Consider the following 26,487-nt stretch of genomic DNA (forward strand, 5'->3'; position numbering starts at 1 on the left):
GATGGGTCACTGTAGGGTTTGTCTTTTATGGTGGGTGAGAGGGTTTGAATGGGGGAGGGACAAAATCGACTATAATACAAACAAGACAGAAGCAGGGAGAGCAGTTAGTAACATTGGCAATGACTTAGGGAAGAGATGTTGGTAGCAGGGACCAGAGTGTAAGGACAGAGGTGGTGAGCAGTGGTGAGATTCTGGGTGTTCAGCGATCAAATTTCAGCTGAATAAATTAAAAGATCTAATTGGTTTTATGAAATGATTCATGAATTGGGTAGCGTCCCAGCTAGCAGGTACAGGGGAGCTCCACTGAGCTAAATAAAAGGTTTTTTGTTTGTTTTTTCAATATTTATTTATTCTGGGGAGAGAACAAGCAGGGGAGGGGCAGAGGAACCATAACGGGCTCTGCACCGATGGGCTGACAGCAGTGAGCCCCACGTGGGGCTCGAACTCACCAACCGGGAGCTCATGACTTGAAATCGGAGGCTCAACCGACAGAGCCACCCAAGTGCCCAATACAAGTTTTTAAAGGCAGAGAGAGGGCATAAAACAAAAAGAAAGAAAGAAAGGTATTGGTTAGCAAAGAATGCGTTGTTTAGGCAAGGTTGCCCTCCTAAGGGGGAGTGGTCTCTCAGTAAATTCTCTAGTTCTGACCAGAAAATTCCATGTTGACTGGTCAAAGATTATATTCTTGGGGAGTGAAACTTGCGCTTAGGTTAGGGATTATTAAGTCTTGGTCTCCTGACTCGGGGCTTTAAACTAAGTGATGCCAAAAAAACCAAAAACCCCAAAAAACTAAGTGATGCCATTTGGGGCCTCGTGGTGGTGGTGGTTTTTCAAACAATGTAATTGGCTCTTATATTAAGTGATTCATAAATTGGACAGCATGTTACCCAGCAAGTGGAGGGGGCTCTGAGGAGGTGGACAAAATGGGAGGCTTCTACAGGAAGGAGGGGGTGGGGCAAGTAAGTTATTGACAAAAGAAAAGATTGTTTCTGGCAAGGTCACTTTCCCTTAGGGGGCAAGGCAGAGGGTCCTGTCGTTTTACTTTGTCCTTTACAAATTACCTCCTTTTGCTTTGCAGGCTGGTGATGGAGATGACCTCACCGGTGCTCTCCAGAAAATTCCTGACTGACTGGGTAGGATTGTTTTTCCATTTTAACAGGATACTTTGAAGAGAGCTGATACTGTTTACTGATAGATTCGACACGGCCTGTAAGAGAGAGGAGTGACACATCATTCGTTTCCAGGTACCCTTTTCTCACGTCTGTGGGAGTCACGGGGAGGGAGAACAGAACGGGCCACGTCAAAATATGCCACTTTGACACACTGATATTTTTAAATCAAAGGTACCTGAGGACCAGGTAGTGCAAAAAGGTCTCTCTGAATCTGCGTCTCTCCCCGTAAACAGGAGACAAGTCCCCCATGTGACAGGTGCCATCCCGGTACCAGAAGAGCGGAAGGCATCCTTATCACCAGAAGCGGAATTTAGGGCTGTAAGAAAACCACGGTTGAAGGATAGCAGAATAATCCATCCCAAAATAAAATGATTTTTTTTTTTTTTTTTTTTTTTTGAGAAAAAGCAGACCCAGAAGCTCTAAAAGCAGAGAAGATATCCTTTTGTCGAGGCGATTTACATTTATAACAGAAATCTCCATTTGGAGATTCGTCGTAAGGGGGACTCGTCGTCGATACGAGTCGTCGTAAGGGCGACTCCCTGTCTGCACCTGGAAGAGAAAGGTGACTCTAAATCACCGGAAACTCGGTGGGGAAGGCACCAGATTAAATCTGGACAACCACCTTCCTGTGGGTTGCCTAGTCCCCTCCTGTGACTGCCCCTCTCCCACCCTCACGCCCACATCTTTGTTTTTAGCGGAAGATGGTGTTTAAGGGGGTGGCCCCGGGCCATTCCGGGGAGTTTTCCCGGGACGGTCTCTCCCACGTATGCATAAGGTACACCTGTTGTGAAACGTGTTTGTTCTTCTCTTGTTCATCTCTTTTATGTGGGGGCTGGTCCTCAGCCACGAGCAATGAAGGGTAGAGGGAAGGTTATTTTTCCCTACAGAGGAAAGACCCCTACACAGTCTTCATCGATAGGGAAGATGAGGGGCGCCTGGGTGGCGCAGTCGGTTAAGCGTCCGACTTCAGCCAGGTCACGATCTCGCGGTCCGTGAGTTCGAGCCCCGCGTCGGGCTCTGGGCTGATGGCTCGGAGCCTGGAGCCTGTTTCCGATTCTGTGTCTCCCTCTCTCTCTGCCCCTCCCTCGTTCATGCTCTGTCTCTCTCTGTCCCAAAAAAATAAATAAATAAAATAAACGTTGATAGGGAAGATGAATACGTAATAATTAGTAATTAATACAATTATTATTAATAAATATTATATGCTGATATATAATATAATTAATACAATAATTAATAATGTGACATGCTTGCTAACTTTGTCTTGTCAGTGATTCACAAATTTATCGTTTCTTTGCCTGAAGGGCATAAAAGCTGCCTGCTTTGGTCACTTATTTGAGTCTTCTATCTTTATGGTCTTATATTTTATATATTTAATTTATCTTACAATTTTATGTATCACATTAACTTTTTTGCCTTCGGTGCATCTGTCTTATGTCAATCTAATTATGAGGGCAGCTAAAGAGCCGGTGAGGTAAGGAGGGAAATGTACCCCCACCTACACCTGCCTTGTGCTGGTAGGAGACACAGGAGCCCTCTTTCACTTCAGTGGAAGTTCTTGCCTTCAAGGTGACCAGGTCAACATGAATATGTGCCCATTTGGACCAAAGACAGTATAGCCAGGGGTGATGAGGGAGCATGAGGCAAGCTGAGGGTAATGAAGTTTTGGGGTGATGGGGGGTTCATGGCGTCCAGAGCCGATGGCCGAGAAAGAATTCTTTTTTTTTTTTTTAATTTTTTTTTTCAACGTTTTTTATTTATTTTTGGGACAGAGAGAGACAGAGCATGAACAGGGGAGGGGCAGAGAGAGAGGGAGACACAGAATCGGAAACAGGCTCCAGGCTCCGAGCCATCAGCCCTGAGCCCGACGCGGGGCTCGAACTCACGGACCGCGAGATCGTGACCTGGCTGAAGTCGGACGCTTAACCGACTGCGCCACCCAGGAGCCCCTAGAATTCTTGAAGACCTCTTTGGTGCAAAGAGGTGATTTGATTACAGCGCGGGGACAGGACCTGCAGGCAGGGAGGGCTGCACTGGAGCGGTAGGGGGGTGACCCCTTTATGGAGCCGGGGGAAGAGTCCAGAGGGAGTTTCCAAAGAGACTTTCACAAGCTCCAAGACTTACTGGAGGCCCAGCTATGGTCAAGCTAAGGTTGCTTCTCCCTCCGGCAAAGCATTAACATAAGACAGTAGGGACTTCCCGGACTTGAGGCTATTGACGGGGTTGCCTTTTTCTCGTAAACTGGTGGAGACTGTTATCAGTTCAACCGTTTGGTTTTTTGTCCTTTCCTGTTTTGGGGTAGCCTGGAGTGTCCAGGGACTATCACACAGATCCCACCTTGAGGGTGGGGGTGCCCGGAGGCTGCACTCTGCCCTCAGGTGGCCCCGTGCTCCCTCATCAAGGGCAAAATCCCAGGGCCGCTCTTCCTGCCCCCGTGGGTCTCTTGCATGATTTTAAGGAATTCAGGTTTATCTATACCCGGTTACAAATATCTCTTTGCCCCTTGCCCCCAGTCCAAGCTGAGGCCCTGAGCAGAAACCTGGAGAGGGTAGGGGTGGAAATGAATGGCTGAGCAGTATGTTCCCAAAGAAGGACCCCCTTCCAGGTAAAAGAGAGCTCATCCTAGGCCCAATACCTGAACTCAATCTCAAGTGCATGTGAGTGTGCACAGGCCTCCAGGGAGAATGTTCACATGTTTCACGGCCTTCCTACAGGGGTCTGTGACTGTAGACTGTAAGGAAAGATGGTCAGGAACAGTAACCCAGGGCTCTTAACACAAAGGTGTGTTTACCTTGCGAGTTGGGCCCTTAAGTTCGTACTTGGAGTTAGCCGAATCTCCCAGAAAAAGAAAAAAGCTTTAGGAAAATCTGCTTCAGAGGAGAACTTCGGCACACCCGTCTGTGTCACGTGATTCTGATCCTATTTTACAACTCTGTAACTGTCGGGGACTGGTAGCAGTAGAAAACAAGTCGCGTCTGTGGACACGGGATGGGTTCTGTCTGGTGACGGGACATTTTCCTTCTCCCCAGTCCGCTGCCCCTGCCCACTCCCACCGCCGAAAAGCCGGTTTTGACCCCGCCGACACATTCGGGTCACATTCGGGTCACTGTTCCTCACCTGTAAATGGCATCCCTTCTTTGACTTCTCTGAACGGGTAGTAACCCCTCATCAGTTATCTCAGGAAGGAGCTAAATGAAATCTTAAAAAAAAAAAAAAAACCTTTCAAAAATTTTATATTCGTATGACAGTTATGATTTCACCTGGTCTTTTTGTTTGTTTTTCGGTTTTTGGAAATTACGTTTCATTGACACCTCTGTGCCCTAGACACTGAAGGGGTTTCTATGGCAACCGAAGGACGCCTAAGCCCCGCGTTGCTTTCCTCCGTGGCGGCCAGCAGAGGGCGCCACCGGGCCATCCCCACCGCCTTCCGGGAGGCCCACCGCGCTGCCCGCACCGCCTGCCGGGGGCGCGACCTCGCTGCCCCCACCGCGTCCCGAGGGTCCCACCCAGTGGCCGGAGGTCCCACCGCTCCGCCCCCGCCCGGCCGGCCTCCCGGTCGCGGAACTTGCAACGAAAGTGAGGTTTTCCTGAAAAGAGGGGAAGAAGGGGCATCACCGGGTTCTAGTCAATAAGAGCAGAACACGAGCCAAGGGAAAGAAATACACGGTTGTCGGTGTTGCGACGCCGCGGCCATTTCTAGCGCTGGCGTTCGCTTTTTGTTACCGGGCATTGGTGGTTCAGTGGTAGAATTCTCGCCTGCCACGCGGGAGGCCCGGGTTCGATTCCCGGCCAATGCAAGGGGCCCTGAGGGTTGTTTTTACCTCTTGGATCCTTTCTAATTATTTTTAAATCGCTCCCGTGCGTGCAAACGTAGGATGCCTCCCACGCTGGATTTTGGGGGGCTACTCGTACAGGGTGGGACTGTGAGGTGCAGACTCGCTCCCGCTCAGATCAGCGGGGCAGGCGGGGCGCGACTGTTTTCCCGGCGGAATCATGAAATGTTTTGCATTCAGAATATTTGGGGTCAGTGCACCCTGGGCTCATTGTCCTTTCGGAAGCATGAATAATGAGTGAGCTTGAAAGGAAAAAACACAATTATCTCAAAAACAAAATACAAAAGCTGGTGGCAGCCTTTGGAGGAAAATATAATAAAAGACCTTCCTAAAGGTTTTTGTGTCGTGCCGAGCAGAGTGGCGCAGCGGAAGCGTGCTGGGCCCATAACCCAGAGGTCGATGGATCGAAACCATCCTCTGCTAGTTGGCATTTTCTTATTAAAAAAAAAAAAAAACCCCACAAAAAGCAGAGAACATAATTCCCCACCATCTCTAATGAAAGCTTTGGCAGGGGAATAATTTTGGAGACGAAAATAATCTACAAATCAAAAAGTTTCTAATTAAGCAATGTCAGGTGCCCCAGGTCAGAGAGGAGAGAATTCATTTTAACCATCATCTGTAAGGTCGCATATCTACCGACTACCATGTGGTAAGACCACAAGACTTTAGGTTTCGATTTCAAAAGAACCGTAAAGAGCTATTTTCAGTTTTGGAGATTTAGTTAAGGACAGTTTGGGGTATTTAAAATGACAACTGTCCCAACAATCTCTCCCCCACTGTTTTCCTCCTCAGCACGTGGCATGCCGTGTATTTTATAGTATATGTTTTCTCCCTCCTGGGATCTAAGTGCACAAGAATGGAGATTTTTGTCTGTTTTGGTGATTTGGTGAATATGTGAAAAGCTACAATTTCTAATACACCAAACACCAATATGTGACGTTTTTCTTCACCTTCTCTTACCTTTTAAAAAATTATGGAATACGAAAATGACCACACAAAATCGATCTATTATTTAACATTGTGGTATGTTCACTAGAAATCTCTTTTATATTTAAGGGGAGGGGGGGAAGCCCACACAAAACCGAAGCACTCTAACTTCACCTCAATCCTACTATCCTCTTACTCTGGGCAAGGCTACATGAATTTGATGTGCATCTCTTCCATTTTTTTTAAATAAATAATCTTTATTTGCAAAGAGTCTGGGGATGACTCATATGAAGGCTTTTATTTAAATAGCACAATGCTTATTTTAAAAGATCAATCTGGTAAAACACCCAGAAAGGTGTGGCTGTTGCTGCTGGGATGAATGGTGGATGGGACTCAAGCCTTCTGATTCCTCAAAGTGCTGGTCTTCAATCGTCGTCTTCACTGGATGGCTTTTAAGGCAGATTACAGAGATTTCCAAACTGCAGAATTTCCTTGTGTGGAGCCAGATTCTTCTTGTGGAGCTGAGTGTCCATTTGATGAGCTTTGGGGGAAGACAAGAGACTGGGACCAGCTCACTTTTTCCCACCTTCCTTTCCACATTCATCACCTGGAATCATGTGCGTTTTATTAATGTCTACAACTGACAGTCTATCTCTATCAAGTTGTTAAATAGCCTAATCATTCAAAGGCAATCGAAGATGCACCCTCCAGCGGCCACATGACCTGGAGGCTGCCACAGTGCGCCACTGAAAGGCCACCCTGGTGTCCCCTTCATCCACTTCCAGGTAGCTGGTAATTTATTCTGACAGCTCATAATAATTTTATTAATATTCCCCTTTCCCTTTTTACTTCTCCATGTCAACATTTCATTCGCAGGCCTGCTTTTATCAGGAGGTACCAATTAGTGGAATACCAGCACCTAGACTTTAAGAAACATACCCTTTTTGGTGCGGGAGAGAGAAAGCCCCTTCTTTGCTACAGAGAGGGATGGATCCTGTAAGACTTCATCAATGGACCTGGCCACCAACGTTTCTGATGAAAGATTTTCAAAGACGTGGACTTCAGATCGTTCCTATGACCTGTGAAAGTAACATTTAAATTCTAAGTCTGCCAATGATTGTCTTTTTAACAATGTGCTGCCCCGGTAATAAGATGCAAGATTGAATCTCCTTGTCGCCCCAAGACCTTTCCCTTTGTGATATTTCTTTGTTTGATCAGAAGACAATTTGGTTCTTATTTCTCCCATAGGCATGAAGGTAAAGTAAAATAAAAACATAAAGTAAAAGCGGTGACTCACTAGATAGTTGAATTAAACGGAATGTGAGAGTCTGTGTCTCACTTCAATGAACAGCAGGAAGTAAGGGACTAAACGAGAAAGACGAGCTCGGTTCAGGGGAACAAGGGTGGGCCCTTTATGGACGGGATTCACACTAGGAAGGGGAGAGGTGGAGCTCCGGTTCGGATTCCCGGTGGCGCCTTCAGTCCTTCCCTTTCATTCCTCATAAGACAGGAGAGGCGGGGACAGTCACTAAAGAAAAGACTGGACCAAAGAAAAGTAGATACAGGAGAATATATCACAATAAGACAAACATAACATAATCCAGTATGAATGGGTTTATTTAACCAGGTAACTATCAAATCCGCAATAAATAACTCCACCTTTCACCGCTTTTATTTCATTGCTGGTAGCAAGCTTAAAGAATTAAAAAATCTGTTAGCTTTTTATCCATTTATTTAATCGGCAGAGAGCAGCTGTTGAAAGCCTGCAGTGTGCAAGACCCTGTGCTCTGCCCACACCTTCCAGGTGAGGAATGGATTCTTTTCTGTGAAGGATATAAGAAGCTGGGGAGATCTGGGAACTGGATCTGGGCTTTGGTAGCAGGGGATGTATAAGGGACAGCTTGTCATGGGCACAGGAATCTCTGCTAATGCCCAGAGATCTCCAACTGTGAGCTTAAGCGTTGTGAGCTTTAAGACGTTTTTTTTGTTTCACACACACCATGTTATGCATTTTTTATTAGTTGCCCGTATTGAAATTTTAGAATATTCCATATTCAAATGCATCTCATATCCTCTTGAAATTTGGAGAGACTCACTGTCCAGGGCTCGCAGCCCCTGCAGGGCAACAAGTAGGTGAAATCTACCGCATAGACCTCACGTTCTTCAGGTCTCTGAAGTTCCCGCTGGTCCCCTTCATGGGCAGATGCTAGCTGGCATTATAGCATCCACAAGAGAACAGCGAAATGTGCCATTAAAACCGGGAAAATGACATCTGGTATGGAAAGTCCATGTGCTTCAAGAAAAAGAGCAAAGAGGGGCCCCTGGGCGGCTCAGTCGGTTAAGGGTCCAACTTCGGCTCAGGTCACGATCTCATGGTCCGTGAGTTCGAGCCCCGCGTCAGGCTCTGTGCCCACAGCTCAGAGCCTGGAGCCTGCTTTGGATTCTGTGTCTCCCTCTCTCTCTCTGCTCCTCCCCTGTTCATGCTCTCTCTCTGTCTCAAAAATAAACAAACATTTAAAAAAGAAGAAAAAGAGCGAAGACTGTTTTTTTGTGCAGATGAGGCGTGGTTTCTAATATCCAGCCAGTTTGGCTCTTACGGGCTGGGCCTTTGTGAGCATCTAATTTGAAACCCCCGACGTAGGGAACAGCACAGCTGTCTTGTTAGCGGCACTGTAAGCTAAGTATAGATGTTTTATGAAAGACAATTTGGACTGGAAGATTGACAGCAAAGCATGGAAAATGGCTTTATGTGCTGTTATGGATTAAATTGCGTTCTCTCAAACCCCAGTGTGACTGTATTTGGACGCACAGCCTTTAAGAGGTAATTAAGGTTAGATGAAGTCATAAGGAAGGTCCTGATCCAATAGGACTGAGGTTCTTACAGGAAGAAGGAGAGACACCAGAGGTGTGCAAACACAGAAAAAAGCCCACACGAGGACACAGGTGTAAGCAGAGGGAAGCTAACCCTGCTCACACCTTGATCTTGGACTCATAGCCTCCAGAACCGTGAGAAAATAAATATATGTTGCTTAAACCACACAATAAATGGTATTTTGTTGTGGCAACACCAGAAGACTATTGCAAGCATTTTAGTAGAATGTTGGGACTTAATTAGGCAGTAGAAGTATCCATGGAGGAGCACGAGACAGAAATATCTAGAAAGAAAAGGTCTACCTGCAAAGAGGGGAAGAGTCAGACTTTGGGGGAAACACATATTTAAAAGCGCGGAGGGACCTGCAAAATTGGGGTTACCAAGTCTATACTGGCCCCTTCATGGTGGAAAAAGTGCAACTTACGTACACGTAATCATATTCCTAAATCCTGACATGCCTTCAAAGAGCAGCCAGCAAAATCAGGGGTTTGAGGGTTCTGTCCGGTGTTTAGGTTCACAGGAAACAAAGCGCTTGTTACTTTGAGGACCAGAAATAGCGCAGGACCCTACAACTCTTATTTCTTTAAAACTTATTTTAGGGTGCAGAGTATTTTGCTTTTTGTTGTTTTGTTTTTTTCTTTTGACAGCTTTAACCAGACGGCAATACTCTCCACGACTTTCTATCATGCGCACGAGTGACTGTCAAGGAAACTCGTCAAATCCAGCGGGTAAAGAGACAATAACTCTACCTACCCTCCAAATTGGTTGTCCTCGGGAAGCCTTAGATCCGTGCCTCCGCTTTTTTGCCACAAGGTGGCAGAAGAGGACAAGGAAGCCTAATGCGCCACCACCCTAAGGCCTCCAAGGATGGAGACAAAAAACCAGTCTCGGAAAGAGCAAAGAAAAAAAAGGAGATGAAAATGATGTCCACGAGTTCAGGAACGTGGTAAAATTAGGGAGCTCCTCCCCAGGAAGTAGCGTAGCTTATCGGCGGGCTCTGCAGGCAACCAAGGATTAATGCCGGGGGCTCCACTGATAAAATAACTAAAGGCGAAATTTCGGCTGCCGGAGCAGAGGACAAGGCCACCTTCCAAAGGGCGCCTAAGAAACCACACTAAAGTTGAAGGACAATGAGCTTAAATGCTTACCCAACCGCTCTTGCGGGGAGCTTAGCTTCCTACTGCTCTTCCCCAGTCCGAACCCAGCCCCAAACACTTCTAAAGGAAAGGAGACAAAATAAGCCAGCTGCTTTCTCGGAAAATGTAGGTGGCTCTGAAAAGAGCCTTTGGGTTGGATCGTGTCTCCCAGCACTCACTTGGAGCTGGTGTACTTGGTGACGGCCTTGGTGCCCTCGGACACGGCGTGCTTGGCCAGCTCCCCGGGCAGCAGCAGGCGCACGGCCGTCTGGATCTCCCGGGACGTGATGGTCGAGCGCTTGTTGTAATGCGCCAGGCGCGACGCCTCGCCCGCGATGCGCTCGAAGATGTCGTTGACGAACGAGTTCATGATGCCCATGGCCTTGGACGAGATGCCCGTGTCGGGGTGCACCTGCTTCAGCACCTTGTACACGTACACCGAGTAGCTCTCCTTGCGGCTGCGCTTGCGCTTCTTGCCGTCCTTCTTCTGCGCCTTGGTCACCGCCTTCTTGGAGCCCTTCTTCGGGGCGGGAGCGGACTTGGCTGGCTCAGGCATGGCGAGGGACGCGCAATGCTATCAGGAGAAAAGGAGAAAAATGCACTGTAGGCAGTAGTCCCTCCTTGTCCTTTTTATATAGAAGCCTTTATGCAAATAAGGTGTAAGTTACAGTCCTGGGCCTGATTGGTGACTAGTCAACATGACGTCAGTGGTTAGTTCTGTCCAATCACAACGCAAGACTCCCAAAGCTGCATTCTCGTTGGAGAAAATAAAGCCACAAGTTTAGCCAATGCAAAGCCTTCTTTTTCGCGCCCAATCAGGGCTATAAAAAGTGCTGGTTTTGCCCTCGTTTTGCCAAGTGCCTCTAGAGTGTTTAGGTGGTCATGTCTGGACGCGGGAAGCAGGGCGGCAAAGCTCGCGCCAAGGCCAAGACGCGCTCGTCGCGGGCCGGGCTGCAGTTCCCGGTAGGCCGCGTGCACCGCCTGCTCCGCAAGGGCAACTACGCCGAGCGGGTGGGGGCCGGCGCGCCGGTGTACCTGGCGGCCGTGCTGGAGTACCTGACGGCCGAGATCCTGGAGCTGGCGGGCAACGCGGCCCGCGACAACAAGAAGACGCGTATCATCCCGCGCCACCTGCAGCTGGCCATCCGCAACGACGAGGAGCTCAACAAGCTGCTGGGCCGCGTCACCATCGCGCAGGGCGGCGTCTTGCCCAACATCCAGGCCGTGCTGCTGCCCAAGAAGACCGAGAGCCACCACAAGGCTAAGGGCAAATAAAGTTTGAATTCCCACATTTCAGATTGAGATCAAAGGCTCTTTTCAGAGCCACCCACCATTTCTGTGGAAGAACTGAACACGCATTTTTCTGAACCCCTGTAAGTTCGAGGAACCCAAAGTGAAAAGTCTCCTTTGGTTTGCCCAAGTTCCTTTTGACTGTGTGGTTTGCTCAATAAAGCCATTAAAATACCTCTTGGTCACCTCCCCACGAGCACAGTGTTCTGGGTAATTAAAAACAGTTTCTCTTCCAGCGACTACTCTAAATGTTAAGCCTATTTTGTCCTCCAGCCCCCACCCCGAGTCTTACTAGCAGAACCTGATGGTCCACTGGTCAATTCAAGCGTCCTAACACTTTCAGAACTATTTGAAAAAGCTCTAAGTGTTGACCGCTGAATCTCACCACTCCACACCCTGGTTAAATTTAGCATACAATTTAGGAGTTAATCCAAAAAAGCACTTGATTTCATCAAAATCGGTTAGTGAAGGTGTCAGATAACACTCACTGGTAACTTGGACTGACAGCCAGCTCCCCTCCCCACACCACATAGGGCAGTTTGGTTGTTCCAAAGAGCCACTGTCTTAGTGTAAAACCTTCTTTATTCCAGGTCTTGGTACTGTCATTAAAAGCAGATATAAATGATGCAGTCACGAAGCGGAATTTATTTAAAATGAGACTAACGAATACATTATTCTGGTGTAATTCCCGCTTCCCCACCCCCGCCATATTTGAAAAGGGGAAGAAGCTGAAATAAAAATGCATTTTTAAAGAGATAATTTAGGCGCTGACTTCCACAAATTCCAGGTCCGATTCTGTTTCACTGGTGGAATCTTAACGTTTTGGTTGAAAACAGTAAACTTAGGATGGAGTACGGCAATGATTTTGTTCCTATAATAGGAAATAAAATCAGCAGCATGGAAAACAAAACGGTTTCAGAGATTTTAGGACTCAGATGAGGATTGAAGGAAAAACCAATCAGGTTACTCCCGCGACAGTCCTGGCCAATCAGGATCGTATCATCAGTATAAAGTCTGGTCCCGGCGCGGACCTCAGTCGCTGGTTTTCGCAGCGCGAGCTTCACAGTCATGGCTCGCACGAAGCAGACGGCGCGCAAGTCGACGGGCGGCAAGGCCCCGCGCAAGCAGCTGGCCACCAAGGCGGCCCGCAAGAGCGCGCCGGCCACCGGCGGCGTCAAGAAGCCGCACCGCTACCGGCCCGGCACCGTGGCCCTGCGCGAGATCCGCCGCTACCAGAAGTCCACCGAGCTGCTGATCCGCAAGCTGCCGTTCCAGCGGCTGGTGCGCGAGATCGCGCAGGACTTCAAGACCGACCTGCGCTTCCAGAGCTCGGCCGTGATGGCGCTGCAGGAGGCGTGCGAGGCCTACCTGGTGGGGCTCTTCGAGGACACCAACCTGTGCGCCATCCACGCCAAGCGCGTCACCATCATGCCCAAGGACATCCAGCTGGCGCGCCGCATCCGCGGGGAGCGGGCGTAAACTTCTCCCGAAGCTGGTCCGGCCGCCCTCGCTTCCAATCCCCTCCCCCAAAGGCTCTTTTCAGAGCCACTTCTGTTCTCACGGAGAGAAGCTGTGTACTCCGGCCTGCTACTGACTTAAAAGTACAGACTTCGTGGAAGAGAGGGAAGTGGGGTCGGCGTACCGCAGTTTTTCTCCAGCAGCTAGTGTCGCTTCGCCTTACGCTAACGTTTAGTGGCGGAGGCCTTGCCTACTGGGTTCGTCTTCTATTAAATACTTACGAAAGCTGTTCCTTAATAGACGGTTTATCTAAAAAGACTGCAGAGACCCAGTTACCGTTTGATCCTTTAAGTACTCCAGATGTAAAAATAGAAAACCTTCAAGAAAGGAACTTTGCCACCAAGTAAAGCAAGATTCAGCATAGATACGGTACCTCCCGCCCCATCTCCTACAATCCGGGAGTGGAGTTCGGTGCAACTTCGGTGTATCCACTGCACGCGGGAGGACAACTTACTTGCACGTTTAAGTTCTTCCATGGAGTTGAAAGATTTGAGTTGTCCAGGTTCCCAGGACGTGGCGGGTGCCGCCAGGTTAAAATCGGGCACTGCTAGTGTTTTGCCTAGAACCTAGCAGGCGTGCAGGCCTCACGTTTACTTACCGATATTCCATTCCCTTTATACAACTCCAAAAAAGCAAAAAGCCGGAATTTGGTTGAGGCCGTAGCTCTGTTTGCCAAACAAATGAGCTTCGTGTTCAGACCACTCTTATGGCATTTCTCACTGCTTAGCACTAACATCTGGTAACTGTATAGGGTAAAGCTCAGGAATGTTTACTCTCCTCCACACACATGCTAAGAAAAGATATTCTAAGTTCAGCGCATTGGCCCTCTGGTCCTCCTCTGCCAGCTTCTGGGGGCCTGGCACCGGAAGCCTGGAGGCCAACCACCCCACTCTTCTCTCCCCATAAAACATACATGTCACGAGGCCAGAGTCTTTTCTGTTTACTGTCCTATCCCTGGGATAGTAAAAGCCTGATACACGGCAGGTGCTAATTAAATCCTCGTTGAACGAATGTATTGCTGATTTTGCTGTCTTTTCCACCCAAGATAGCTCCATTCAGCCCTAGGCGGTTACCGTGCTCACCGCCACCGGCATTGCACCTGTCATGCTGCGTGGAATCACCCCTATTGTGATTCCCACGGTGCGTAGATAAAATACTGACAACTATAGAAAGCTTGACAGTGTCCAAAGTATCTTTGCATATCTTTTTGGATGTGAACCTGACTGTAGCTGGGGTGTGGACAGGGCCTATCGCTAACTACTGCTTCACTAGCTCTAGAAACGTTTATCTTTTCCATAAGTACCCAAGTATTAGGGGGCCAAGCTGGTAGATCTGTTTAAGAGTCTTCCAATAAACCCTAGGATGGAAGATCTGGATAAGCCTCCAATGGCTGTAGGAAAATAAAGAATTAATTTTAAAAAAAAGAAAAGCAAAGCTGGGGGCAGGAAAGCCTATTTCCTTTAGGCAAAAAGGCTCAGGGCAGAAGTCAGGTTGTTTTGACATCTTCCAGGTCCTCAGACAGCACACCTGCTGGGATCGGAGGGTGGGGGTGGGGGTGTCTATGGAAGAGTGTCTATGGAACAGTGAGGAATATTCTGTTGGAAGGCTAAGTTTGGGCATAGAAAAGGTGGTTTTAGGACACGTTCAAAAATTCTTTGATACTCTTACCTTCAAAAAATGGAGCCTGATTCCTCTCCCCTTGAGTTTGGACTGGATTTGGTTAGGGACTGGCTTCTAGTGAATGGGATAAAGCAAAGGCATGAAGCCAAAGTAATGGGGAGCTATTTGGAGACGAGGTCACAGAAGGTCCTGTCCTCCTTGCTCTCTCTCCCGTCACTTGCCCTGGGGGACCCCGGCTGCCGTGTTGGGAGGACATGCAGGCAGCCCACGAAACTGACGCCTTCTCCAACATTCCATGAACAACTCCCAACAGCCATGGGAGCCCCAGCCATCTCCGGCCCCAGTCAAGCCTCAAGTGACCATGGCCCCTGTGGACAGCTTGACTCTTCTTGAGAGACCCTGAACCAGACCACCCAGCTAAACCACTGTTTTCTGACCTCCAGAAACTGTGTGAAATAATACATTTTTTGTTAAGTTTTGGGGGTAATTCATTACACAACAGTGAATAACCAACGCAATGGGGGAAAAAAAAAAACAAACCAGAAGAGTTAGTGGTCACCCAATGGACTCCATCAGTCTAGATGAGATGACCACACCCCACAGCTCTGCGCCATAGCCACTGCCCCGTTGGCAGCAGGATTTTCTTTTGCTGTTGTCCAGAGAGGCTGGAGACCAGCTTTGTGCCCCAAAAGATTCAGAAGGAAGATGAAGTCTTTGGTTCCTCAGGTAGGGCTGCTTTGAAGGTATGTACCTGGTATGGTCACCTCCAGCTGCAGACTTTAGAGGGCATGGGAAGTGTGGTGTTCATGCAGGCTGGGCTAGAGACTACAGCTGAGTCCTTTCTCGCTCTCAGCAGTGCTTTCTCTCTCTCTTTTTGGAAATTTACCTGTTGAAGGTACTCTCTCTTAAATTTACTTATTTACTTAAGTGATCTCTACACCCAATGTGGAGCTTGAACTCATGACCCGGAGATCAGAAGTTGCACGCTCCACAGACTTAGCCAGCCAGGCGCCCCCAGAAGTACCATTTCTAATGGTCAGAGATACATACTTGTTAAATAAACCATTACAAATCATTATTCTGTGACTCTCCTTTTCCCAGATCCCATACCAGTATAGACTAGCAAACATGTAGATTATAAGTTATTTTAAATTTTTTTGTTAATGTTTTATTTATTTTCGAGAGAGACACAGAGAGACAGAGCATGAGTGGGGGAGGGGCAGAGAGAGAGGGAGACACAGAATCCGAAGCAGGCTCCAGGCTGTGAGCTGTCAGCAAAGAGCCCGATGCTGGGCTCGAACCCACGAACCGGGAGATCATGACCTGCGCCAAAGTCGAACACTTAACTGAGCCACCCAGATGCCCAGATTAGAAGTTATTTTAGATGGCGTTTTCCTTAATGATGAAATGGATCCTTGCTTTCAAGAGATTGCTTTAAAGATAAATGTGGTAATATATGAGACTGTAGGAGAGTATCCACCCCCCCCCCCCCCCCCGAGGAGATGTTAAGTGCACAGTAAGACCCAGTAAACCTAATTGCATCTAGAATTCCTAGTGTGGTGTGTCTCTTGTAACATTGAGGAAATAAACCCAAATCCTCTTATAAGATTACATGCAGGAGTCGTCACTATTGTCATTGGTTGATATTTAGAAAACAATCTAATTTGATCAGTAATACTCAGCAACTCGTAAAAAGGATTTCACTTCTGCTAGTGGCCAATCTTATTTCTTTGAAGATTCTTATTTCTTTGAAGTTTCTGTCTCACAAGGTGGGATTCTCCAAACTTGTCTTCCAATTCCGGGTAGTACTTGTTCCCCGGGAACACCAGTGTTTAGGAGGCAGGGGAGATGCTGAGATAATTAGATGAGAACAGACGGTTTTAGAACTGCCCACAGGCTCTCCAGAGGAGAAGCCCTGAGAGGCCATCAAGCAGGGAAGCAAGCAAAGTCACCAAGAATTCATTATGTATATTTTTTAAAGTTTATTTATTTTGAGAGCACAAGCAGGGGAGGAACAGATTGGGGGAGAGAATCCCAAGCAGGAACCCCACTGTCAGCGCAGAGCCTGATGCAGGGGCTTGAAGTCACAAAACGTGTGATCATGACCTGAACTGAAACCAAGAGTCCGATGCTCAACTGACTGAGCCACCCAGGCACCCGGCCAAAGATTCTTTACGAAGGAAGCATGGGGGGTGCTCACTCTGCAGCGGGCTATGCTGCAGGAAGTGTCCCCCACTGACACGGTTCTCATTATGAAAGAGATTCTTAAGTGTAAAAAATGCATTTCTAAATATATCTCTACCAGTAATAAGGTTTCTTATCTGGATAAGATTAGAAATAATGTATTTCTGAGATGGAAACTGGTACCAAGTGCACTTAAAAATTTTCACCTACATAAATGGCCTGAAACAGGGTTTATAGGAATGATAGTTCTGTGGAAGAAAATACGCCTTGAGTATATTAGTTTATTGCCTATCTTAAAGAAAAAAAAAAAATCTGACTTTAAATGGAGACAGTTGAATAGCTAACAATTATATGAAGAATTTTTGTACTTCACTAGGTAATCAGATAAATGCAAGTTAAAATAATGAAATACTGGATAAAAATCACACGTGGCATGCGAGGTGGAGAAACTTACTTTCCTGTGGTGGTTTGCTGATGGTGGTTTTACGCAATACATTTTGAACAATTATCTAATTTACTTCGTAGAACTGGGTATGCCCAGGTCTATGCCCAAAGGAAATTCTCCTACAGACCCATAAAAGGACATATCGCGAATATTCATCAAACTGCTATTTGTGAAAACAAAAGGGTAGAGATAAATTAAGGGCATGAATAAGGAAAATATAGCGGTTGCATTCCAAGAAGTGCTCTTTCTTCTAAGATCAAGAAACAAGTAAATGGCAAAAACAAAAGTGAGAGACTAAACAAAAATACCAGGTGTACCCATAAACACAAAACAAAAGAACCGCCCCCCCCTCCGCCATTCCGGAACTAGCCAAGGCATGCCCGGTTGTGGTCTGACCTAAAGGCGGAAACCAATCAAGTTCGGCTGAGTGTTCAAATTTAAATGTCAACCAATAACAGCTCTGTAACCATGGTAAGCCCCTAACTTCCCCTTAACTTGTTTGGGCCTGTCTATAAAAATGCTGTAAAAAACCTCGCTCGGGCCTCTTAGCGTCACCGGCAAGGAGTGCGCGGAGATCCAGGTTTGAACCTGCAATAAACCCTTGCCGCTTGGCTTTGACTCTGGATTCTGGTGGTTTGTTCTCGGGGGTCACCCGAATTTGGGCATATCATTTGGGGGCTCCTCCGGGATACCCCCAAGCCCACCAGACCCCAAGTCAACGGGTCGTCCCTGAGACCGATCGGTAAGTGAGCCGGCTCCGTTCGTTTCTGGCTCTCTCCCGCGCGGGATCTGTATCGGTGACTGACACAGCCCTGGCGGACTAGCTATAGGGCAGTCAGTCCGGTCCAGTAGGAGACGTCCACTGGCACCCGTCTGGAGCACCTTTTTGGGCCCATCGGAATTCTTCTGTCCGGGTTACGAACACCCGAAACGCGCTAGCGATCTAAGTGTTGTGGTCTTTATTCCATAACCTTTAAGTGTTGAACCCCTTCTCTTTCACAGGTGACCTGGCCTGGCGCAACCAGAAATCCTCATAACTTTACTGTTTCTCCTTTCAATCCTTTTCTCCACCTCCAGGATACAGATGGGCCAATCTCCAAGCACTCCTCTTTCTCTCCTTGTTGCTAACTTCAGGGATGTTAGAAGCAGAGGGCAGAATTTGAGTCTAGACATCCGGCGGGGAAAATGAATAACCCTCTGCCGCTCCGAATGGCCAACCTTCGGCGTTGGGTGACCAACCGAAGGAACTTTCTGCCTCCCTATAATTGCTAAGGTGAAGTCAAAGATTTTTCTACCGGGTCGCGAGGGACACCCGGATCAGATTCCCTACATTCTAGTATGGCAGAATCTGGTGGAAAATCCACCCCCTTGGCTGGCCCCCTTCCTGTCCTCAGGAACGTGTAAGGTCCTTGCCATGTGGACTGCAGATTCCCCAAAACCAAAGACGCCGTCCGCGCCCTTGTATCCCTTATTGCCCGATAGTCAGGACCTACTATCCCTAGACCCTCCACCCTATCATCCCCCTCCCCTCATACCCCAGGCCCTGCCCCGCTAGTTGCCCCCCTAGGGGAACCGGGAAGACGGGAAACGGCAGCTGCGCCGGAACCAGGAGGACGGGAGGCTATAGCTGCGCCGGGCCCCATTGAAAACGAAACCGACCGCGAGGGGCCAGCCGGCCGAACCCGCGGGCGCACCCAGCGTGAGCCAAACCCTCGCCTCCCCGACTCCACTGTGGCCCTACCCTTGGGGGAAATAGGACCCCCAGATGAGACAGGCAACCCCCGACTCCAGTATTGGCCCTTTTCCACCAGTGACCTTCACAACTGGAAAACACAGAACGCTCGATTCTCTGATAACCCTAAAGACCTAATAGCTCTTTTAGACAGTGTCACGTTCACCCACCAGCCCACCTGGGACGACTGTCAGCGGCTCCTCCGCATCCTGTTCACTACAGAGGAGCGAGAGAGGATCCAATTAGAAGCAAGAAAGCTGGTTCCCGGAGACCACGGTCGGCCGACATCCAACCCTGACCTCATTAATGCGGCTTTCCCCCTAACCAGGCCTCCACAGGACGAATGGGACTACAACACGGCAGAAGGTAGGGGAAGGCTACTCATTTATCGCCAGACTCTGATGGCGGGTGTCCGGGCTGCAGCTCGCAAGCCCACCAATTTGGCTAAGGTATATTCGGTCGTACAGGGAAAGACAGAGAGTCCAGCTGCTTACTTAGACTAATGGAAGCCTTTAGACAGTTTACCCCCATGGATCCAGAAGTCCCTGAGAACCAGGCTGCTGTCGTTATGTCCTTTGTAAATCAAGCAGCTCCTGACATTAAGAAAAAACTCCAAAGGCTAGAGGATTTAGAAGGTAAACAGATCCAGGATCTGCTCCGTATAGCACAACGGGTCTACAACAACAGGGACGCCCCAGAAGAGAGACCGACCCCAAAGCTCAGGACAGGTAGAAAGAATGAACAGAACATTAAAAGAGACCCTAACCAAATTGACCATGGAGACTGGCGCTAATTGGGTGGTCCTTCTCCCCTACACTCTGTTCAGGGTGCGTAATTCCCCATACAAACTGGGACTCACACCCTATGAAATAATACATGGTAGACCACCCCCCATCATCCCTAACCTAAAAGATAACCTTGTCAAAACTGAGAACGATAATGGTCTTGAACTCTTGTTCTCCCTACAAGCCTTGCAGAGGGTCCATGAAGATGTATGGCCCAAATTAAAAGAACTTTATGAGACTGGACCCCCGCCTATTCCTCATCAGTTCCGCCCCGGGGATTGGGTCCTCGTCAAACGTCATCGGCAGGGGACTCTGGAACCCAGGTGGAAGGGACCCTTCCAGGTCATCCAGACAACGCCGACTGCCATCAAAGTAGACGGAATCGCCACCTGGATCCATTGCACCCACGCCAAACCGGTGGACCCGTTCTCAGACCTCATCGGACCCTCAAAGACAACCTGGACTGTTGACCGGACTAAGGACAATCCTTTAAAATTGACCCTACGCCGCCAACGGACTGAGCTGTAACTATGGTACTTGCCCTCCTCCTGATTGTTCTGCAAATTCTGTCTGTAGATCCAAATCCCCGCAACCCCTATAATTTGACCTGGGAAATTACTAACTTAGAGACTCATGAAATCTACAACAAAACCCTAGGAACTGCCCCATTAAATACCTGGTGGCCAGATTTATATTTCAATTTAGAAAAAGTTAGTCCGTTAGAAGAAATGGAAGGAGGTAAATGGAGGCAGCTGCAAAGGAGGGTGTCAATAAGTAGAAATGGATTTTATGCATGTCCGGGATTTAGGACGGGGGTGATGAAGCACACATGTGGAGGGATCGAAACCCTCTACTGCGCAGCCTGGAGTTGTGTCACCTCCAATGATGGGGAATGGAAGTGGGAAGTGAAACCCCAATTTATTGAAATGTCCTATGTCCAACCATGTACCCACACCAGGTATGATGAGAACTGTAACCTTATTCGTGTAAGATTTACAGAGGAGGGGAAAAAGGACAGGCGGTGGGTCTCAGGACTCACTTGGGGACTCTACTTCTATCAATATCCCCTCTTTGGGACTGCCATTCAAATAAAATTAAAAGTCTCCCCTCTTGTACAACCAGTGGGGCCAAATCAGGTATTAGGGGAAAAAAAGAGATAAGCCTATCCCCGGGCAGATCTTCACTACTCCCTCCGGCAGGACCCCCATCCTTACCCCAGGAGTAAAAGCACAAGCTGTCCAAGAAAATCAGAACCCAGAAGGCATAGACTCCCTATGGAAATTGCTAACAGCAGCATATGCGGCCTTAAACCGGTCGGACCCTGAGGCGACAAGGGCCTGCTGGTTATGTTATGATATAAAACCCCCCTTCTACGAAGCCGTAGGTCTAGCTGCCCCTTTTCACAATCAGAAGAGTCCCCAGCAGCTTGCCGGTGGAATCGAAAGAGCCCCGGCCTCACACTGCAAGCGGTCACTGGCAATGGGACTTGTATAGGAAAGGTCCCCTCTAGCCATATCCAGCTCTGTGTCCCGACTAATTACTCTATAAATGAATCTAAATGGATAATTCCAGCTCCTGACGGTTGGTGGGTTTGTTCTAAGACAGGGCTCACCCCATGTGTTAGCAGGAATGTCTTTAATTCGTCAACAGAATATTGTATCCTGGTATTAGTGTTTCCAAAGGTTATTTACCACCAAGAAAATGTTGTATATGACCTGTGGACAGAAGGGACGGAAGCAAGAGAGTCAATAAGAACAAAACAGGAACCCTTTACGGCCATAACTTTGTCCACCTTATTTGGCCTCGGTACCATAGGGGCAGGAACAGGGATCTCATCACTAGCCATCCAGCACCGGGGGTTCAACAGCCTAAGGGCAGCCATTGATGAAGATACAGCCAGAGTTGAGGACTCAATCTCGCACCTCGAAAAATCTCTGACCTCCCTTTCTGAAGTAGTCCTACAGAACCGAAGGGGGCTAGATCTAGTCTTCCTCCAAGGAGGTTTATGTGCAGCCTTAAGAGAAGAATGTTGTTTTTATGCTGACCACACCGGAGTAGTCCGAGAGTCCATGGCTAAAGTTAGAGAAGGCCTGGCCAAATGGAGGCGTGGGCGAGAACAACAAGGCTGGTTTGAGTCTTGGTTCAGTCAGTCCCCATGGCTAGCCACCCTGCTTTCAGCTCTAGCTGGGCCCCTTATACTCCTCCTTCCCCTCCTCACCCTCGGGCCTTATATTATTAATAAACTAGTTGCCATTATCAAAGACCGGGTTAACACGGTCCAACTGATGGTCCTTAGGACCCAATACCAACCTATCGTTACCGAAACATTTGAATCAGACACATAAGACCCAAGATTGGCTCTTGAGGCACCAAAGAAGGGGGAATGAGAGACTAAAGAAAAATACCAGGTGTACCCATAACCACAAAACAAAAGAACCCCCCCCACGCCGTTCCTGGAACTAGCCAAGGCATGCCCAGTTGTGGTCTGACCTAAAGGTGGGGTCCAATCAAGTTCTGTGTTCAAATTTAAATGTCAACCAATAACAGCTCTGTAACCATGGAAAGCCTCTAACTTCCCCTTAACTTGTTTGGGCCTGTCTATAAAAACGCTGTAAAAACCTCGCTCGGGCCTCTTAGCAACGAGTGCGCGGAGGTCCGGGTTCGAACCTGCAATAAACGACCCTTGCCACTTGGCTTTGACTCTGGACTCTGGTGGTTTGTTCTGGGGGGGGGGGGGGGGGGGGGGTCACCCGAATTTGGGCATATCAAAAAGCTGAACCAAACGCTCATCCCTGCTCATCCTCATTCAGTTCATACCTGGACTCTTGGGCCATGATCTCCAACAGAATTTTCTGGGTTTACTCACAAATGACCTGGAATAACCACCAAAACCAAAGGCACCAGTTCTGAGTCCTTTTTTTTTTTTTCCCCTTTCTTCTTTATTTATTTAAATTCTAGTTAGTTAACATACAGTGTAGTCTCGGCTTCAGGAGTAGAACCCAGTGATTCATCTCTTACAATGACACCCAGGGCTCATCACAAGTGCCCTCCTCAACGCCCATCCCCCAGCTACCCCCTCCCCTCCCCTCCCCTCCCGCTTGTTCTTGGTATTTAAGAGTCTCTCACAGTTTGCCTCCTTTTATTTTTATCTCACGTTTCCTTCCCTTCCCCTACATTCATCTGAATCTTGAGTACGTTTTAAACCTGATTTACAGGACACCAGTGTCTTGGTCTGTTCCGGCTGCCAGGACAGAACACCATACGCTGCGTGGCTTACAAACAACAGAAATTTATTTCCCAGAGTTCAGGAGGCTGGGAAGTCAAAGACAAAGGCTTTGGTCAAATTCGGTGTGTACTGATGGGGAGCCTGGGTGGCACAGTCGGTTAAGCATCCGACTTCAGCCAGGTCACGATCTCGCGGTCCGTGAGTTCGAGCCCCGTGTCAGGCTCTGGGCTGATGGCTCAGAGCCTGGAGCCTGTTTCCGATTCTGTGTCTCCCTCTCTCTCTGCCCCTCCCCCGTTCATGCTCTGTCTCTCTCTGTCCCAAAAATAAATAAACGTTGAAGGAAAAAAAAAATATTTATTAAAAAAATTCAGTGTGTACTGAGAAGTTACTTCCTGGTTCACAGACGGTCATGTCACTGGGTCCTCACACCGTGGGAGACAACAGTGGATCACTGGGGTCTCTCTTACAGAGGCACTAACAGCATCCGGGAGGCCTCTGCACTTAGGACTTCAGCGCCTGTCAGTATCCCCACTTCCAAGGCCCATCACATTAGGGTTCAGGTTTCAACGTTATGAATTCTGAATGGACACACACATTCAGTCTACAGCAACCAGTTCATTTTCGAAGAGTAGAAGCTTAGGAACTGCGTTCTTGGCCTCTCCCCCTTCTTTGGAAGCCAGGATGGCTAAGGGGGCCTCTACACCAGGGCCCTCAGCTTCACTGTGGTTTTTATGTTCTCACTAGCCAACCCTGGAGATATTAGTAAGGTAAGATGAACAGCATTTCCCGGCAACGTTGTCGGATAGATTTCAGGCATGAAAATTAGCTAAATTAAGAGAAGCTTAGAAAACAATATTAAGACCATCATGGATCACGTGATAGTAAGAAATTGCAAAAACAAGGTAGGACATTCGATAAAATGAGGCAATGTCAGGCATGAAATGCCTCCTATGTTGGAGAATACACTTGAGTCTTTTGAGTTTCAGAACAAAGCAAGAGTTGCCACTGATCAGTGAGTTTTGAAAATCACTTTTCTAGCCATTAACGGACAAGAAAATGACAAAATGACCCTAGGAAAGAGGACGGGTAAGATGAAGAGAGGAAGAGGCCGAAGTAGGGAGCAGTGCATCCCGCTTCAATTACCCCCCCCCCTTTTTTTTAGGTTTATTTACTGATGGGGGTGGGGGGACAGAGAGAGAGGGAGAGAGAATCCCAAGCAGGCTCCACAGGGTCAGCAGAGCCCGATGTGGGGCTGGAACCCACGAACTGTTAGATCATGACCTGAACCAAAGTCTGGCGTTTAACCAACTGAGCCACCTAGACTAGGCGCCCCCTTCCATTGGTCTTACCAGCACATGGAAGGAGTTAGAAGCTGAAGGAAGCTTTACAGATGCCAGCAGCGGTGGTGACTGCTCTGAGGCGAGGGCAAGAAAAGGAAACCCCCTGCTTCCAGGTCTCACAGTTAAGATTCTGAGCTGGTGAAAGGCTGCTCTGTGTGGAAGTAAGATACTACCAAAGTGGGAGAAAGGACTTGAGAGCCTAAGTTCATGGAGTGGAAAAGACTCCAAAAAGTTAGTGGCGTTTTGGACCGGTATGTGTGTGTGCACGTATAAGTGAGTGTGCAAGCATGCGGGGGACAGGAGAAATGAGATTTGGGAGAGGGAGTAATGACTAGTAGGGAAGCTAACTTTGAGTGGAAGACAGCAACAAAAAAGTCAAAGATAAGGAAAACAATCTCCCAGCCACTTCCAAAGCCTTAACCAGAACAAACAAAACAAAATCAGGTGACAAGGAAATAAGGATGTGCAAATTACATTGAAAACACGACAGTGTTGAAAAGGATTGAGCCAAACACTTGGAACTAATAATATTAAAAAATTGTCAACCAAGGAGGTGTGGATCAGCAAACAACTTTCGCCTCATTAAGGGGCAAGGGCCTTAATTAGGCCTCTTAAGGGCCTTAATTTCGCCTAATTAAGGGCCTAATTAAGTTTCACAGAACTTAAAACATTGTCAATATTTCTCTTGGAAAATACTATCTCCTAATGTGTGTGTGTGCGGGGGGGGGGGGGGGGGGGAATCCCTGCATGTATCCCAATTATTCACCAAGAAATTATTGGACAGCTCATGTCAATTAGCATAATTACATGCCGAGACACAAAATAGAATTTTAATAGTATTTAATTGAAAGGAAATGAGAACCTTAAGCTCTTAAAATACTGGGGACTTTTTAAATTCTCTTCTCCCCCTTGCATGCAGGGAACAGAGTGCCAGCAGATGTAGCTAAAAAATCTGCAGGCCCGTCTGTTTGCTCCCTCCATGCCAGGGGGAAAAGAGAATGAAGAGTCTCGAATTTAACAGGGAATTACACCTTCAGGAAACAGAGACCGTGAATGTTTCAGGACAGAGCACTGGCAATGCAATCAAATCAAATTACACGCCTTTCAAGGTATGTTACCTTCACCAAAGGAACACTCATAACTTTTCTGTGCTGCAAGACTTATCTTGAAAAGACTGGTCTCCAAATAATATTTCCAAGAACAGCTGGTATATATTGAAGCAGAATGCTGCCCGTTTCTCTATAGGTGCAGGGGAAAGAGTGCCCTTATTCATCAGCAGATACTACCTTTTACTTCCTCAAGGTTAAGCACGCAGATTCCATTTTTAAACAGGGATGGAAAAAGAGGCGGGACTCGACGCTCAGTAAGAAATGTTCACGAATACAACACAGGCAAGTAGTGTTTTTAACTTACGGGAAGTACAGTTTAGGATACACCCAGTGGCTGATTCCTGGAATAAAATTAGGTATTTGTTCAAGGAGTAAATAATCACACACTTTTGAAATAGGAAGTGTAAACCTAACAGAGGCTGGGGGAAAGAGAAGCGTGGGTGTGGACGAGCAGGTTTCCAGGGAGAAACGATTCATTATCTGGGAGACAAGCCAGCGCCCGAGAGAGGCCGTTCCAAACAGCCCGATCAGGGAAACCACCACAGCGTCGCCTTTCCAAGGTTTTTTCCCTGGAATAAAGTCTTCCCTAGTCTCTTCATTCTGCCTTTTGTTTGTAAACGAAAGGCAGACGGTTTCTGGGTGCAGTCGGTTTCCCAGTTCATCAAAGGACTTGGTGGGCGAGGGGGAGCTTGGAAAAGCTTTGCCGCCTGCTCCTGCGCTCTGCAAGGCATGAGTAAAAGGTCACCTTCCTCAACAACTTAAGAAACCTAGTGTTTCCAACCCAGATGAAGAGAGTAAGTCACTTCCCCCAAAATATGTGGCAGCGAAGGGGAAGGGAAAGAAGACAATAAGCAATACGTAAAGAAAGGAAACGGGGAGGTAAAAACCGCACCTTGACCTGTAGCCAGGAGGCGCCGACGCGGGCCGCCCGACGGGTCACGGAGAGAGGACCCGGCGCCCGACGCAGTTTCACAAACGCCCCCAAATGCCTGCAATCGCAGCTCAGTAGAGTTCCACGCGAGCTCAGCTGCCCCGCCACGAGTCGCCACCTCGACCAGTGCTGAGCGACAGAAACAACAGCAAGACTTCACCCGGCCACCGAGGCCCGGGCAAGCGCAGAGAACCGCAGGAACTTTCCATTAGGCTCCTTTTTTTAATCAAGGACTGTAAGCACCGCCCCTCGCATTGATGCTGAAAACTCCGGCTGGGCTCGGTCGGAGGGCTCAGCGGGCGGATACTGTGGGTCGGCGGTGTTCCCAAACAGGTCCGACAGAGGAGTATATAAACTCCTACCTCGG

At 48.1% G+C, this 26,487-nt stretch overlaps 3 protein-coding genes, 1 long non-coding RNA gene and 2 other non-coding genes across 6 annotated transcripts; 5 read left to right on the plus strand and 1 right to left on the minus strand.

The window, feature by feature from the left end:
- Positions 1–4,898: 4,898 nt before the first annotated feature.
- On the plus strand, positions 4,899–4,969 carry TRNAG-GCC (transfer RNA glycine (anticodon GCC)). Its single transcript has one exon. It is a non-coding gene; the product is annotated as a tRNA-Gly (tRNA).
- Positions 4,970–5,356: 387 nt separating this feature from the next.
- On the plus strand, positions 5,357–5,428 carry TRNAM-CAU (transfer RNA methionine (anticodon CAU)). Its single transcript has one exon. It is a non-coding gene; the product is annotated as a tRNA-Met (tRNA).
- Positions 5,429–10,067: 4,639 nt separating this feature from the next.
- On the minus strand, positions 10,068–10,499 carry LOC147580598 (histone H2B type 1-C/E/F/G/I). Its single transcript, XM_086706019.1, has one exon. It carries the CDS (start codon positions 10,494–10,496, stop codon positions 10,116–10,118), a length of 381 nt encoding a protein of 126 aa, XP_086562145.1. The 5' UTR covers positions 10,497–10,499; the 3' UTR covers positions 10,068–10,115.
- Positions 10,500–10,781: 282 nt separating this feature from the next.
- Positions 10,782–11,270, plus strand: LOC147580599 (histone H2A type 1-E). Its single transcript, XM_086706017.1, has one exon. It carries the CDS (start codon positions 10,823–10,825, stop codon positions 11,213–11,215), a length of 393 nt encoding a protein of 130 aa, XP_086562143.1. The 5' UTR covers positions 10,782–10,822; the 3' UTR covers positions 11,216–11,270.
- Positions 11,271–12,274: 1,004 nt separating this feature from the next.
- On the plus strand, positions 12,275–12,782 carry LOC147580600 (histone H3.1). Its single transcript, XM_086706016.1, has one exon. It carries the CDS (start codon positions 12,299–12,301, stop codon positions 12,707–12,709), a length of 411 nt encoding a protein of 136 aa, XP_086562142.1. The 5' UTR covers positions 12,275–12,298; the 3' UTR covers positions 12,710–12,782.
- A 4,971-nt stretch (positions 12,783–17,753) lies between these two features.
- On the plus strand, positions 17,754–22,207 carry LOC147580601 (uncharacterized). Its single transcript, XR_015250933.1, has 2 exons — positions 17,754–18,270; positions 18,952–22,207. It is a non-coding gene; the product is annotated as an uncharacterized LOC147580601 (long non-coding RNA).
- The last annotated feature ends 4,280 nt before the right edge of the window (positions 22,208–26,487 follow it).

The sequence above is a fragment of the Puma concolor genome, chromosome B2, assembly GCF_028749965.1.
Source record: "Puma concolor isolate L17-30 chromosome B2, mPumCon1.1.hap2, whole genome shotgun sequence".
Taxonomy (NCBI): domain Eukaryota; kingdom Metazoa; phylum Chordata; class Mammalia; order Carnivora; family Felidae; genus Puma; species Puma concolor.